The 16,906-nt window shown below is 43.4% G+C and overlaps 1 protein-coding gene across 1 annotated transcript; it reads left to right on the forward strand.

Annotated features, from left to right (window-relative positions):
• The first annotated feature begins 9,966 nt into the window (after positions 1-9,966).
• Positions 9,967-11,530, forward strand: LOC134468751 (uncharacterized). Its single transcript, XM_063222624.1, has 3 exons — positions 9,967-10,725; positions 10,971-11,202; positions 11,514-11,530. Exons 1-3 carry the CDS (start codon positions 9,967-9,969, stop codon positions 11,528-11,530), a joined length of 1,008 nt encoding a protein of 335 aa, XP_063078694.1.
• Positions 11,531-16,906: the final 5,376 nt, after the last annotated feature.

A 16,906-nucleotide genomic window follows, 5' to 3' on the forward strand; every position in this document is an offset into this window, starting at 1 on the left:
GTAATTATAGGCCTACCAAACGAAATTATCCAATAGAAGAAATCAAGTCTTCAGTTTCAATAATCCACGTTGTGTGGCGCAAATGTAGCGCCTTCCAAGTCTCTCGCGGACAAAAGTGACTAAGCTCACCTCTGATGATATAGCCTACTTATGTTCCAGGTTACTCACGGCACTGAGACGATGCAGGATAATCCATGGAAAGTCTTCAAGTAATCCAAACAGAGCGATTGAAGCAAGACAGTAAAACAACAATATTCGCCAGATCAAACATAAATACGAAAACTAGCCTATAGGCCAATGTAGATTTGGTATGACGTTTGATAAAAGCATCTCATTCAGATGGCCAGGGAGAGAGGCAAAACAATCGTTCAACAGCGTTAGCTGGAGCATCCGAGTAAAGCCTTTGGGTTGTATCTTTTCAGTCTCTATTTTCCTACTACGCGCTTTGGATCCATGTTTTTAGATGCGTCCCAGCATCTCTATGAAAGGGTAGGCTATGTCTGTCCGTCCGTCTGAAACGCGTTCTTCAAATTGTTCCCTTCTGTGTCCACAAGGTGGGAGAGTTGACTATTTGGCCCGGAGCACGCAGCTGATTGCATTGTGAGACAAGTGCAGCGCGAGTACAATGAAAGTGCTGCTGCACTGAATAAGAAGCAGTGATAACGCGCCAGTTGCCCTAGCCAGGACAACTGAGGGGGCATTCAATTTTCGGCATTATTTTGCGTTTGGGCCGTGGGAGGCAACTTCGTTTCGTTTTCACCAACACCACTGTGAAGTGTGTGTCACTATGTTCACGGTCTTTACCCCCTTATGAGACTTCGGCCCGAGGATGTCAAACGTGAGGGGGGCGCTTCATCATGTTGTGTATGATAGTGTCACGTTGTGCAGCTCAACTATGTGGTTTGTCAGAAACTCGCGGCAATGACAATGAAACGTGGTGCTCGAAACAAGTAGACAAATGCGCCATTTGACATACGGTGTACTAATGTTCTCGGACGTATTCCAAGGGAGGTTCAATTGTTTTCTGCTGACGGCCGTGTGGACCGCACAGGTGCTTTCCGCTGTGCCCAGACAGATTGCTTTGCAGTCGTTTGAATTTGGTAATCTCTGGCACTCTTACAATGCAGCCGACTGCTTTGCACCTTGCCGTTAAAAAGCTTGGAGCGAATGATTCACCCAAACGGTTTTATTTATTTATTATTTGTCGCTGTTTACATTCTTTCCCACTTGGACATGATGCTGAAATGGCGTGATAGACCTACTAAAGGTTGATACATACAATGTCTGGTAATTTGTAGTGTAGGCCTACTTGAAATTTGAAATCACATGGTAGGCCTACTTCTCCAAATTCAAGCTTTCGAGACTCGCACTTTGAGGCAAGCGCAATCGTAACCCTCTCCCCCCATTTTTTTTTTTTTTTTTGGCATAGTTCGAACACTGGTTTTTACTGCCTCACGGTCACATGGCACCCTGTAGCGGTCATGATATAATATTGCCAATGATATTTATTTCATACCCGTACGGCATAATTCAATCACACACCGTACAGAATGCAGGGCTACCGCTACTGCGGGCTACTGAGGGCTACTGAATGGCCTCGCCTGACGTCACACAATAGATTAGAATTCTTTGAACATGTTACTGAAAATACACACTTTTCCTCATTATATTTCATTTTCTGATGTCCTGTTGCATGAAAAAAATGATGGATAATTGTTCAAGTGGTAGAACTATCAAAGGAAGTCCATTATTTTGAATAAAAATTAACCTGAGATATACACTTTAAGCAATGGCGGGTTAAAGGCATTTAATTCTATACAGCGTTCATGATTAATTGCATGCTGCAAGTTGTCCTCTCGGCATGGCTTGGCAAGTATAATAAACGGTTTTGATACTGATAAATGTACTCATGTCTGATTAAAATTGTTCTGCTGTACGGTGCAACTTCACTTCTGGTACAAATCCTATGTCAAGCGTGCCTGACATGTTTTTTTAATGTAGCCTACGCTACCCAGTCTGTCGACAGCTGGGGCTTTTCTACTAGGTTCTGCAGAACTGTTCTAACACAACTAGGCTTCATAAATATCCATGAAACTTGACGGGGGCTCGATGGTGCTGTCTCGCACGCATTTCCATACAGGGACTAGAACTGGGCCGTATGATCAGCTGCTGCAAGTAGCCGCGACAACACTGTGCTTTCACGCCATGGTGAATCTAAGCTAAAGAGTCCTAATCTAAAAGATATATAGGTCTAAATATTATATAACCAGCGATCTCCTTCTCCTACAGACATGTGTTAGGGCTTGTTCGAAAGCTGCGAATCTTAGCTTTTTACAGTTTTTTACGGCACGTTTTTATGTTATTTCATTCAAAAGTTATTGAACTGTAAGCGGCCGCTGTTGCAAGTGAAAAAATAGCGCTTTCCATCCATTTTTTTCCTAACAGCCAGCGATCTCCTTAACCTACACCCACAGACATGTGTTAGGGCTTGTTCGAAAGCTGAGATTCTTAGCTTTTTACAGTTTTTTACGGAACGTTTTTATGTTCTTTCATTCAAAAGTTATTGAACTGTAAGCGGCCGCTGTTGCAAGTGAAAAAATAGCGCTTTCCAACTATTTTTTTTATCTCGTCATTTTTTTCCTAACAGCCAGCGATCTCCTTAACCTAGACCTACAGACATGTGTTAGGGCTTGTTCGAAAGCTGAGTTTCTTAGCTTTTTACAGTTTTTTACGGAACGTTTTATGATCTTTCAATCCTCAGTTATTTAACCTTAAGCGGCCGCTACTTCAAGTAAACAATGGCGTTATTCTCCAGCCGGATAGAGAGGAAATCTGTTTTGTCGCTGTGTTCTTTGTTCCCTCGAATTAAACCGACGGTCTAAATAGGCTACATTTGTACGTCCCCAACACAAGACCAGTTCTTTCTAAGTTAGCTCTTTTCATGGAAAAACATGTTTCCAAGGAGTCAGAGACATCTTCCTGAAGAGTCGAGGTCATGGTTGAGGTTGACGGTGTTGCCGTTGTAAAGATGCTGCAACTCTGCACGCAAGTTAATCGAATGCAAGAGCAGGTGTTTGAACAGGTTGGATGTATTGCCATTCTTGCATGATAGCCTATTAGTTTATCGCAGATATTGCAACGCGCTCCTTATCTACTTTCCTGAAATATAGCCACGCTTTCGACGGCATGTTTTTGTTTCTCAATAGTACAATCAGCTGGTTGAATATCAGCTGTCTTATCAATGAGGTGCGAAACGGGAAGAGGAGGAGCGTGGTCAGTTGTGACACTTGTGATTGGCTGAAATGGCCGCGTGCTTAAACACACATTTGATGGCTCTGACAGTCAGACTTCAGGAACCGAAACGTGGAACCGACAGACAAGGCACGTTTCAATGCCAAGTAGAACCTTAGCTTTTAATTCGGTTCCATCAAAGAATTGAATTTCGGTACCCAGTCCTATCTGTGTGTACTGAACACTTCTCCTCTTCTTGCTCTTAGGTTAATTTGAAGACCAGATTTTTCCAAGGCAAGTTTCCTGCGAAAGTGTTGTCGGAGGATGCTATACCCTAGTCTGGCGGCAAACGCCATACTCAATCACAAGTGTGATCGAGTCTGGGGACCAACTGTACATTATCTCGTAGGGAGGTGTGGTTTCCGTAGCCGTTGATTGGACGGCACGAGTGTCCATCACTCGCCAGAGAGAACCCATGCTGCCTTGCGCGCGATTACGTGTGTATATCGCGACGAGGAAATTATCTGCAAGAAGCCACAGAAATTGAAGAAGCTAAAACAGTCTAGAAATCAACAATGGCGCCAGACGATTTTTGCCGTTTGTGCAAGACAAATGAGAAGGACCACCATCTACATATGGACATTCAACTGACATGTTCGCAGTGAAAAAAGAAACAACAATTTCGAACAGGCTGGCGTTCCTACGCTTGATTGTGTCCTCCGTGTCGGGACAGTCAAGGAGATGTTGTTCGCGTTGCGCCTCAGTCATAAACAGGCTCGGAAAGGATTCACCTAATATTCAGGCAATGGGAGGAAGAATTCAAAGACGGCAACGTCTCCAAAAGGCCACGCGAGCCAACGCCATCGACGACACCGAGGGATTTGAAAAAGACATTGCAAACCCACCGACTCAAAGTGCCAACTCAGGTATCCAGTTTACTCTGTTCAATCGCTCCAACTGGTAGCTCCAGATCCTTAAATTCAATGCTCGCTCACTATATTACATTATAATCTCTTCATAGACAACGTAACAGTTCTTGTTTAGGTTTTCTTACTGATCTGCCATTAACTAGTCATTTAAAAAGTCCAGAAAATGAGCACGGTTTGGTAGTTGTCCTAGTCAATCGATAGAGGGGAGAGCATTTCACAGCCCCCCTACACTCACTGACACGACCCTCACTCCAACCCTCCCCCTTACTGTATTAATTTACCATAATGTGTACTGTAATAATGGGCCTAGATTATCTGAACATATTCTGTTTTTAATAGCCTAAGCCTTGGTATCCACTTATTTCTTTAAACAGATGATGGCAGGCACTGACAAGGAGCTGGGCATAACAAGACCAAGTGGAGCTCACCATGTGGACATGACAAGACATCCTCACCTTGGTGGACACACTGCAAGAGGCAGAACTTTTTAAACAGAAACCAGGTCGCACATCTACTGCATTCCCTGGCTTCCGAAATGACTTGTTGGCAAAGCTCGATCACAAGGCACTGTGGACGTGGATGAGCAGCAAACTGAATGAATGGAGCAGTGTCCTTTGAGTTATTTGTACTGTTTGTCTAGCCAGGTAACACCCATGCTGCCTTACAGGCGACCGTCAATGTTGGTACGGCGTCTTCAAAAATGTGAATGCCAAAATTATTAAAATAAGTTTTACTTAATTACTTTCCTATTTTCTTGCTTTGAAATAGTTTGTTATTCTTGTTTGTTATTCTAAGTCATTGTCCTTCATTAAAATAATTTCCTTTACCAAGCTGTCTCTTCATTAGTTTTCAGGGAACACATTACAACATGTAGTTTAAAAATGTAAAAAGTATTTATTCAGAATGATATTTACTATATATACACAAGTGTGCAGTTATTTACAATTATTTACAGTGGCTCTGTACTTAATCTGATAATGGAAGCATGGATAAGCCTGACTCAATGCTGCTTAGAGAGGTTTCAGCATCCTCATCCTCAACATCAAAATACACTGGAAAGTCCATGTCTGGTGACAGGTATGGTTTTTCAGGAATGTCAGGGAATTCACACACATCAAAATCTTTAAATACTTTGTGAACAATGCGTAGGATGTCCTGGCCATGTTTTATGTCAAATACAGGGAGATTCTGCATGACAAGTCATGTCATATCACAAAGACTTTCCAAAACTGAGTAAATTAGTACATTGCTGAAACCAGTGCAGAATGAGGCATTTGTGTAAAGGTGTTCACCTAGTGCAATCAGGCTATCCCTATACTCCTCCAAAAGCTGTCTGACCAGTCCCTGCTCTTCAAATGTGACATTTCTGCATTTGACAGGTGACGGGATTTGTTTGGGTATTTCAAAGTTGGGTTTTGGCACAGAGCAACAGTCAGAGTTACACTTGCATAATGAGTGGCAATAGGTGCAGCAGGAATGGCCAGGCTCCACACTGGACCCGTGAGGCTCAAAATGTACATACAGGGCTTTCCTAAAGCAGCCATTTAGACTTTCTTTAAGCATCGTTTTCTCCCTCGTGTTTATTGTCCGGCAGTATATATTGACTGGTGACTCCTTTCTCTGTCAAGTCCTTCACGAGCCAGTCGAAACAGTCCAGTGACTCACTCGAAAGTCGTCTTATGGAGAGTCTGATGTTGGGTCGATTGGGGCTGGCAATGATGTCAACTGGGTTTTGGAGTTGGAGCGGTCTCCTGACAATTTCTCTTGAGTGCAATTCCGCAGACACAGTCAATGCCAGTACCGGTGTTTCTACAAAATAAGAGAATACAAGAACAACATCACAACATGGAAATAATTTGCATTACAGTCATAGCTGTTCAGAATTGTGGCTTCAGAGCTTATGGGTTGTCAACAGTCCTATTCTCTGGTGTCTCCACTACTTCTTACCTGTCAGCCCATCCCCCCGGTTGTTGTCGTGGGTTACCTGCCCCCCCCACCACCACCACCTCCACTCCCCCGACTACTCTGCCTGTACACTTGGGGACACCGCTCCTGTCCCCTGACTTGGTGGACAGATCAACAGGCACCAGCAACAGAACTTTCTTTTCTCGAGGTGTGCATTGGCCTGTGAGATACACTCTGCCAGGACACTACGTCAGAACACTCCGCTTAGGCCTACTTTTTCATACACTGAATACATTGCATGATATTTTAACTGTACTATGAAAAGAGCAATGCCAAAGCATCAAAGCGTTACTTGATTATTGCATGTAATTTTTGTAATGTCAAAATGTCAGAAAGTTTAGAACACTGCATAATCAATGGGGTGAGAGGTGTGATATCACAGTAGCAATACCATGATTAGAAAACTGCTCTTCAAAAGATTAATGAGTTGAGTGAGTTAAAGTTTTCAGTGAAATAAAATGTCTTCGGTAGGTAAGGTTAGAATGATCTGAAAAAAGGTGTTATTACCCACCTGGTTTCACGATGGCTCTCAGTTCCCCGACCTCGCAAAGCTTTCCCTAAAAGCCTTCCGTCCTTTCTCAGCCTTCCTCCTGTTTGAGAAAAGAAAACCACAAGTAAAGTGTAGAGATGTTAGTCATTTGCAGTGGAAAATGATTGCCCTTCTGAAGTTAGGCCTGCTTAACAAATGTAGCAAAAACATATTTTTCTCAGGTAGGCTGATGATACTTGTGCACACAACCGAGAGCTGTGCTACTCAAGTCTGCACACTGCTGGATATGCTCCAAAAAATAAACTGTATTAATTAAAACATGCAATATTTCGATCACCCTGGATCTTAATCAGGCATATGGGTAACAGGAAGGAGCTGTGGCCTATAACTTATCAGATGACCTTATTTTACACCCGTCCAGGCAGGGCACCAAAAGGTGTCAGTCAATTAGACAGACTGGTGTCTTGACCTGTGCCTATTCATACAAAAGGCAAAACATTACATTACACTTAGGGCCTAGTTAGGGGGTAGTTAGGTTAAGCATGGAAGCTCTCTCTCTGTCTCTCACCTAAGTTATATCCCCGATGAAGATCCTGGGCATGTTTTGATAAGAATACGTGAAATATAATCAGGGGGGAGTGCATGCATATGATAAGAACACGTGAAATATAATCAGGGGGAGCCCACGGGGCTATACGTCTGAATCCCGTGCAGCCCTAGCTTCTTCAACTGCAAGGAGTTTTTGGATTTGCGCACCCTACCCAAACGACTAAAGCTGTGCTACTTAAGCCTTTACTCACTGTAACATTAAATTGATATCGAAAATGAACCCATAATGTGACATTGTGACAACCACAGTAGGTACAGACATAAGGACAATGATATCAAGAAATAACACTTACCATTTATATGAGTAAGATGGACTTCATCGACAACTAGTATACGCCGATCAGGTTGGTCTTGTATACATCGGTGGCTAGCATGTCCTCCCACTTCGCGCTCAGCCAGGCCTCGGGACTGCCAAACAGAATCTTATAACGGCATCATCTCTCAATCGCCGTTTCATCGTCTTGACCCAGCTGTGTTGCAGATATTCCAAGGTCGACTGCGTCCTTTGGCGAAACCACAGCAACGACCGGGGTCTCGCTAACCCCCATTACCTTAGTAACCAACGGAGCGAGTTGGTAAATCAGACTTTTACCAAATCCAGTCGGTAGTAAGGCTAACACATCTTCCTTTCCGCTGGCAAACGACTCTAACGCTAAGCGCTGTTCGTTTTTCAAAGCGAAATTACGTTCCAAACTATTCAAAACACTGTCCAGAGCTTCTCCGAAAGATTGCTTCGCTTCGGCTGCCGCCATGATGGATTCGCGAAAAAACTACTAGCAACTAACTTCCGTTTGTCGAGTAGTACGCGTCATCGTCTTTCGTGCCTCCTCGCTCTGTGATTGGCCCCCGTTTCGATGTAAAGATTTCTGCCTTGGTCCCCAGGCTGTCCAGCAATTCGAAAAGAATGCGCAAGGCAGCATGGGTACTCCCAGGCTAGCTATACCCACCATTTTTGGCGAAATGACAGTGTCAAGAGAGTCGTCTGATCATGGAAAGGTACGTAAACCAAATACCAGCCTAGAACTCATAGGCCTAATAACGGTGTATTTTGTGTGCGATTTTTGTGTCGGTGTACAGGACGAATAGTTGTTGTTTAGTTTCTATTTGAGTGACAACGCGTTTCGCCAGGTTCAAGTGAAGAGCGTTGTTCACTCAAAAAAGATAGGCTAGCGACTGCTTTATGTCCTTCCATTGCGGTGATTCATTTTCTTTTGGAAGTGTCACGAAATGGACGGACAATAACTATACGTTTTACACGGTTTAAGTTTTAAGTTGTACGCCTGTGGTGATTGTTTAATCTCGAGTGCTATTGGTTTGGCCACCACATTTTCGGATGAACAGCACAGTATAAACTTACACATAAAAACAACAACAACATGAACCCTGATTGGTTACTTGTAACAATGACCCTGGACCAACAACTTTGACATTGGCCCTGGATCACTCAGTAGGCCTAAATACTTGGTGACAACAGATCAACAGTTTTTTTTAAAATCCTGTGGCCTCGTGTTTCCTGAAAAAAACCGCGGTAACACTTTACTTAAAGCCAACATTATAAGCGCATTTATAACAAATTATAACGCACATTATAATTACTTACAACGCATTATGACTACACTCATAATGCTTCATGATGCTTTATATTAACAGTTATGAATAACTATGAATCTAGCTTATAATGCTTTATAAATCCAAGGGTGTCATGAGTGCTCATGACTGGCTATAAACTACAGGCTGCCTGATGGGGCTTATAGTACATTATGAGTAGGCCTACCTAAACCCCTCTATGCACAGACCTGGAAGATAAACTGTCATAAGGGCTCATACAATGCTATAATGTTTCATGTGAGATCATAAGTCGTCAATGTGTGCTCTAAGTAAAGTGAAGTTCATATGGATGCATCTATAATGCACTGTATAATGCACATCTATAATGCATCATGATGTGCTGTAAGCCCCATCAGGCAGCCTGTAGTTTATATCCTGTCATGAGCATTCATAATACCCTTGGATTTATAAAGTATTCACAACTGTTAATATAAAGCATCATGAAGCATTATGAGTGTAGTCATAATGCGTTGTAAGTAATTATAATGTGCATTATAATTTGTTATAAATCCGCTTATAATGTGCTATAGACATGGGCTTCATAGAAAGTGTTACCAAAAAAAAAAAAACAGAGAACCACCACACTAAATTGAAACTAATTTTTATTGTCCTTTCTTGCAGCTCATTCAGTCACCTGTGCTCCAGCCCAAGCCTGCACCATCTCTAGATGAAGAACAGCACCACACTCCTTCTCCTGAACCCAGCTATATGCAAGACACTAGTTCTACACAAGATTGGCCCAGCTGCTTTTGTTCTTCAAGTTGTTCCTCATCAAGCCTCTCATTTCACTCTTACTGCCGTGTTCCTCCCTCAACCAAATATCAGGATGCTTCAACCCAAACCGATGACAGACTGGATGACAAATTACCGGTGCACTCTTCTTCACCACTTCCATCACCAATTACAAACACTGACTTATCATTCACTTCTGCAACATCTGTTAGTACAAGAGTGGGGGAGAAGGATGTGACGTATCATCCCTCTGATGATGATGCTGGCTCATGAACCAGTAGTCCGCATACAACAAGCAGCAGTAGTTAACAGAACGCCAGAGCAGACTACTTCATTGTGTGCTATGAGAGCATTGTTGAGCTGTTCAAGAACAAAAGATGCTCGAAATGTGACGGAGACTTGATGATCTACAACACCTTCTCTACCGGCTTTGCCCTCACCATTAAATATACCTGTCCTAGGTCCCACTGTGGAGTTTGGCGCTCTCAACCCCACGTCGGTTCCAGCACTTCTTTCGAGGGAAACCTTCTCCTCCCCGCTGCAATTCTCTTAGCTGGTGGTACTTTCACCAAATTTGCCGATATTGCACAGACATTCCACCTGCAGTGTTTTGGCGAGACTCAGTTTAAAGAAGTGCAGAGAAAAGTGCTCTTGCCAGTCATTGATGAGTATTATTTGGCTGAGCAGCAGGGAGTGCTGTCTTTGTTTTGTAACAAGGAAGGTGAAGATGACAAGGTCACTCTATTGGGGGATGGGAGATGTGACTCGCCGGGCTATAATGCAAAATACTGCAGCTACACATTCATGGAGGAACAGAGCCAGTACATTGTTGATTTCCAACTTGTGCAAGTATCCGAAGTCACTAGTTCGCAGGCCATGGAAAAGAAGGGCTTCCTGAGGTCATTGGAGTTCCTGCAGAATGAGGGGATGCACATCGACTGCATTGCTACAGACCGGCATGTAGGAGTAAGGGCTGCCCTGAAGCAGCGGCAATATAGTCATATAGACCACCAGTTTGACATATTCCACATGGCCAAGTCAGTGAAGAAGAAACTGGCGGAACATGCAAAGACAAGGAGCAAGGCAGTCCTGTTTCCATGGATAAAGGCTGTTTCCACGCACCTGTGGTGGTGCGCCAGCACTTGTGGGAACGATGATGTGGTAAGGAAACTGTACACTATGGTGTTAGACTATCAAATAAGTCCACAAAAAATAATTTAAGAAGGTCACATACTACTGTGTATGTAACATGTTGGGGAAACCATATTTGTTGTACTGTTATACTAATTGTTATACTGCACTGTTATTTGTCATAATGTTCTTTTTTTATGTGTATCATACTTCCCTTTGAACTAATAGATGCTTTGTTTCCATTCCAATTTGTTCTTTCTGTTATGTCCATGCAGATACTGCGAGAGAGGTGGACAAGTGTAGCCAGACATGTCACCAACCAACACGACACGTTCGAAGAGAACCACACCTTCACAGAGTGTGAGCATCCCTCCCTCTCAGAAGAGGACAGGGCGGACATCAAGTGGCTACGGGCAGGATCTCCGGCGCACAAGGCTCTGTATGAAGTGGTGAATGAGCCTGCACTCCTGAGAGACTTGTCACACCTATCTAGGTTCAAACACGCAGGTAATTTAACTCAATACATCAATACATGGTTTGACCTCTCCAAGCTGTGACTCATTATCAGATCAAGAAAAGAAATGAAAGAAAGAAAATGTCTGTATAATGCTGGTATTGGCACGTGCTTAAAACTAGGTTGTACGTCTGAGAATTTTAGTTAATTCTAGTTAGTTATTGGAGAACTTCAGTGGCGGTTTTGGGGGGTATGATGTTGGTAAGCACAAATTCTGTAACCAAGCCAAACTAGTGGGGTCTCCCCCAGATGAGATTTTTTTTAAAATAAAACGCTCCTAAATTGTGAATTTTGACCTATTCAGGCAGCTCCCAAGGCTAAGTCATTCTACCACGTTGCATTTGACATCCTTCACTCCACGACTTGAAAATACAATCCAAATGTTCGCGTTGCATCTTACAGCAATGCATTGAACAGAAAAACACATCACTGACGGTCATCATTCCAGAAAGGGTTCTTATTCTTACTATGTAGAACTAATAGAAATGAAGTCAAGAGTGGCCACCAGCATGCCGTTGCGACCAGGGTACACTCACTGTAGCCTACACGAGAGCTGCTAAAAACTTGCGTAGGCCTGCCGTTTACTTGAAAACAGGCTAAGGGAAAGACCAGCCCTTCTGAACATTTGTGAAGTGAACCCATGTATGGATGAGCGAGTGAACCCGTTCCTACAAGCTTCATCAACAACCAAACATGTTACAGCGGACAAATATAACCTTACCTTAAAATGCTGTCTTGACCGCAGAAATCCCTTTCACTTAATCCACACGTTTTCGAAATTATTATCCACGTTCCCGTTTGTAATCCATGTGATATCATAGCTAATCAAGAAAAGCATATTGTGCTGCCGTTTAGCTATTCTCTTCAACTAACTGACGGTGTGTGGTTCATGTTATCTGCATATTATTCATTCGTTTCTTCTTGATATGTCCCAAAGTTCTACTCCATGATTTGTCCACATCCAAAACACAAACGTTTCTTGAAAACTTTGATTGCAGTTCAAATGTGTTGTCAGTCTTCGAGATTATCATAAAAGCAACTGGTTTCAGTAAAAAATGTAAACATCACGTCTGCCTGAGCTCTACTTCCTGAATCCAATGTAAACGTATGTCAGATCGAGTTATGATTCATCAACTCATCTGTCAATCATATTTTCCGGTGCGCTATTGGTATGAGCACAATCAAAATGTGCTTCAAAACGTGGCGGGACATCGGCGGAAAGCCAATTAAAAAACAGATTCTCTGCCATTGACTCCAAGTCATTTCGAATTTGTGCTTCATTTGCTGTAGTAACGTGTTTCACCATCGCTGTTAAACAGTGTTTCTCGATAGCCACTGTGGTGTCGCTGTTTAACCAGTTTTATAAGAACCGCCAGTAGCAGACAACACAGACAGCTGAATCACGTCAACAGGATGAAGGGTTTAAATTCGGATGTCGCGTTTGTCGCTTTTATATTGGTAAGCCGTGCTTCAAGTGCTTCCATTAAGAACCGCCTCTGCAGGACTGTAATGTTAAATAAAGATTGACACGACACTGGGCATTTTTACTTGAAAATAGACAAGAAATAAGCTTATTGAAATGTGTGGGGCCATCAGTTGTTGACGTCAGGTGGATAGAAAGCTGACATTGCTGTTGGACAACAGCTAGAATTATATTTGTGGTAAGCACATAATTCTACATGTGCTCATGCACAGTTTTGATGCCCTCCATGAAAATACACAAAGAAAATAAAGAGAATGCATAAATGAGAAGGCGAGTCCGCACTTTTGGCCTGTACTGTATAAACACTGGTATGTTTTTTTTTTTTTTAAAATCACTATTACATTTCATTACTGTTTCAGGGGCCCTTGAGGTGTTCCATGGTATGCTGCTCAAGTATGCTGACAAGCGTCACCACTTCCCATACCATTCAATGAAGGCAAGGCTGCAGCTGGCAGTGCTGGACCATAATGAGAATGTGCACCGAAAACAGGCAACAACAAAGCATGGTATGGAACATACAGATTGACCCTTATTTTGGAGCCTGTGTGGGTTCTTCTATGACTCTCGTATGGGTTTTTTTTGGTTGTTTACAGTATTTTGGCGCCATCTACTGGTCTTTTTTGGTACCAACAGGTTTGGTGTTCTGCCTTCAAACTGGACAGGTTGATATCAGTAGGCCTATGATTGACTTGGACTTGCATTGCATTAAAACTAAAAAGACTGAAATGTTTGGACTAATACTTTTTGTGAAAATATTTGGAGTAGGCTTATTTTAAGATTTTTAAAATTGTAAGCTGCTGCCCCCATTGGAATAGCGCATATCTCGGAAAGTGCTCCTTTGTGTTTCAGCAAATCACTTTTGACCAATATTTGACTGTTGAACGTAATGAATGTTATAAAACTATATCTATGTGTATTTCACAGGTAGCTCATATTTTTTTCCTATATTTATTACAACAGGGGACCAAAAGTGGGATGTGGCATGGTCAAAAAGGGCGGCAGAGTGGACCTCAAGGAGGAAGTACCAGACAAAGACCTTTTCTTTCAGGGAAGACTTGATGAAGGCGGTGATGGAGAGCGCTTCGGTGGGCAGTTATCGCAGGGGGCAGCACGTCTTGCCTAACCCAGATGTTGGGAGGCGCAACATTGCCCCAGTCGAACGTCCGGATAAAGCTGCCCTTGTGGAGAAATACTTGAGTCGGTTCCAGGGTCACTGAAGACCATGATCTGATCATTTTATAACCTGTTCACTCTTATGATGGAACGACACTGTTGGAACATAGTAGAGAATCATTATGGGGGCAATATCTAAAGGCTGTGCTCCAAAACATAATGCCTTGGTAGCTACCGTATGTATGCTGTTTACAATCTGTATATATCATTAGGCATTCATGTTAATGCACCACATGAGTAAGAAGTTCATAACCAAGGCACTACTTTACCCTCTTACTTATACGTTGTCTTAGACTGACCACTGAAGAAAGCTGAAATATTCATCTTCTGTGTAACCTGGAGGGTGCATGACTCCATTATTTATTTATTTAAAAAAAAAATGATGAAACACTTCTGTTAAGTGTACATTAATTAAGTGTTTTGTTTATGGTGATTTTTTTCATCAACTGTTATTGTTGTAGTGTTTAGTGTGTTGTATTGTTTTGTGGGCTTATTGGCAATGGTAATTTTAATACAGAAAACTATTTCACAAAGTCTGCATTACAGAAATAGGCCTTATAGGCTAGCAAATTCAATCTTTCTGTGTAATAGATCAGTATTGAGTCCCTCAACTTATTCACTTCTTATTAGTTTCATATTCATAGTTTCATATTCATATTCAATGGTCTTCCTTGTGTTACCTAGTAGAATTATCCAACTATTACAACATGTTCTGGCCCTGTCCCATCTTCTTTGAGATTTGTTGCATTGGTCAAATTTTGAATAAACACATACTTCCCTCAAAGCAATACTTTAGCCTGGCTCTTGATATGTTGACCTTGTGCTAATGTCCTTGTTGCATGGATTGAATGTTTTGAAAATGGCAGCACTTGGCTTTTATACTTATTATTACTGTATGTTGGAGCCTAACTGAAATAGAAAAATGTAGGCTACATTCAGTTGATGATAAAGCTGTAATGCAGTGTAGTGCGTAGCCTAGCTTGGAAATACAAAATGATTGAACACTACATGTTTGGCAGAATTAGATCGTTTTTTATTTCATATATCTGTAGTGATAGTCGGCAACTGCCTCGTCTGCGTGAAGGAAACCCCTGTAGGTCCCATCCTGCGATTCATATTTCTTCCTGATAGCCCACACCACACAGGAGGGAATCACTCTCCTGAAGCTCTTCCCAAGCCTCCCATGAAGAAAATAAGTCACCTGCCGGTAAGCCTGGTAACGGTAAACTCGGTTTGGTACTGGGTCTGGAAACTTCTCACCAGTCGTATCCACGGCTCGAGCGATAATCTGCCACGACAGCACATCCTCAGCAATGACCGCGTTGTAAAACCTGTCGTGATCGACCAGGCAAGTGAGGTCACCGGGGCCACCACAGACACTCACCCCCTTCTCTTCAGCCTCGACGAGATCATGACAGCAGACACACTCGTGAACTGTCTGCATTTGCTGACAGTTTCCACAGCGGCACCATTTGAACTCCTCCAGTCGCCAGGCTTCGGTCTCGTCATCTTTGCCGTCCCACTCAGCAATACTGACCGCCGGGATGTCCTTAGGATTTGGCGGCAGTGTCGTGGTTGCTGTGACGGCCATTTGCTTAGTTGTAGGCATATCCCTTTTCTTGTCCTCTGACCATCTCGGCTGATGACTATAGGCCAAAACATTTGTCTGCTCGAGCGGATGATCATCATCTGACTCGGACTCAGAGTAAGAGGAAAAGTCACGTTCAACTATCTCCGAGTCAGACCAAGACAGTTCGCTATTCGTCAAGTTTTCCATTTCTGTAAATAACGTAACGAGCTGTCAAGTCAAAGGATCACTTCCGTACCCCCGGTCAAGCTAGGGGGGTCAAGTAGGGGTCACTTGAGAATTAGAATAGAGAAGCTTCACCCCCATTGCTGCCAATAAGCTCTGCAGTTCCAACTGTGTGTCCACCGGGGGCGAAAGCGGGCAAGGGAAAATGAATACAGTCCCATTGATTCACTTGCCCGCGAGCGCCAACTAGCTGCAGTATCCTAGAACCAATCACCATTGAGTGAACCTTCACTTCCGAGTTTTCTTTCTGACGTAATGACTGAGCGAACATGGCGTCGCCTAGGAGGGAGAGCCACAGCTGGTAGTTGAATTTTAAATATTCGCGAGTGTCAATCTTTCGGGGTGACAAATGTAAACAAGGTGAGAAATCGATTTTGGGATAACATGTGCTTGGGAAATTAGTAAATTTGAAACTTTCCGACGTTTTGCTTTAATGTACCCATTCTGTGCCTTTAAAAGCGGAGAAACCGTGTTCATGCACAGCGCCTCAGGATCCTCCGGATGGGTGCGGTTCCTAGGGGTCTCTCCGCCTTGCTCATTGAGACCTACAAAACGGTATCTCCTGGTGATGCATCTCTCATTCAACGAAGCCTTGCGCCGGTTGCCCGGTACAGTCAGCGAAGCCCAGTGGCCTGGTTCAGTCAGCGAAGCCCAGTCGCCTGGTGCAGTCAGCGAAGCCCAGTACAGCCAGTGAAGCCCAGTACAAAGCCTGGTACAGTCAGCGAACCCCGGTACAGTCAGCGAAGCCCGGTTCAAAGCCCGTTACAGTTAACGAAGCCCAGTCGCCTGGTTCAGTCAGCAAAGCCCGGTACAGCCAGCGAAGCCCAGTACAAGCCTGGTACAGTCAGCGAAGCCCGGTTCAAGCTCGGTACAGTCAACGAAGCCCTGTTTAAAGCCGGTACTATCAGCGAAGCCCAGTACGGCTTACGAATCCCGGTCGCCCGGCTCAATCAGCAAAGCCCAGTACATTCAATCCACTTCGACACCGGCGGCCTAGCTCGGCCCGTAGGTCAGTGTCAATACTCAGTTTTCACCCAAGCTCGCTTTAGTAGCCCCTCATTCAGTGTTCTAGCCCAGCACGTTCCTACTTGTCTGTCTGTTGTTCAGACTCCCCCAAGCATGTCTGCGATGCATACGATATTTGCGTACCCCTAAACCTTCTTGTCTTCTCAGGCCTTGTCCTTCCAAACTCGAACCCGGTGAGTCTCGTCGGCCCTGGTGGGTACAT

Source organism: Engraulis encrasicolus, chromosome 18 (genome assembly GCF_034702125.1).
Source record: "Engraulis encrasicolus isolate BLACKSEA-1 chromosome 18, IST_EnEncr_1.0, whole genome shotgun sequence".
NCBI lineage: Eukaryota > Metazoa > Chordata > Actinopteri > Clupeiformes > Engraulidae > Engraulis > Engraulis encrasicolus.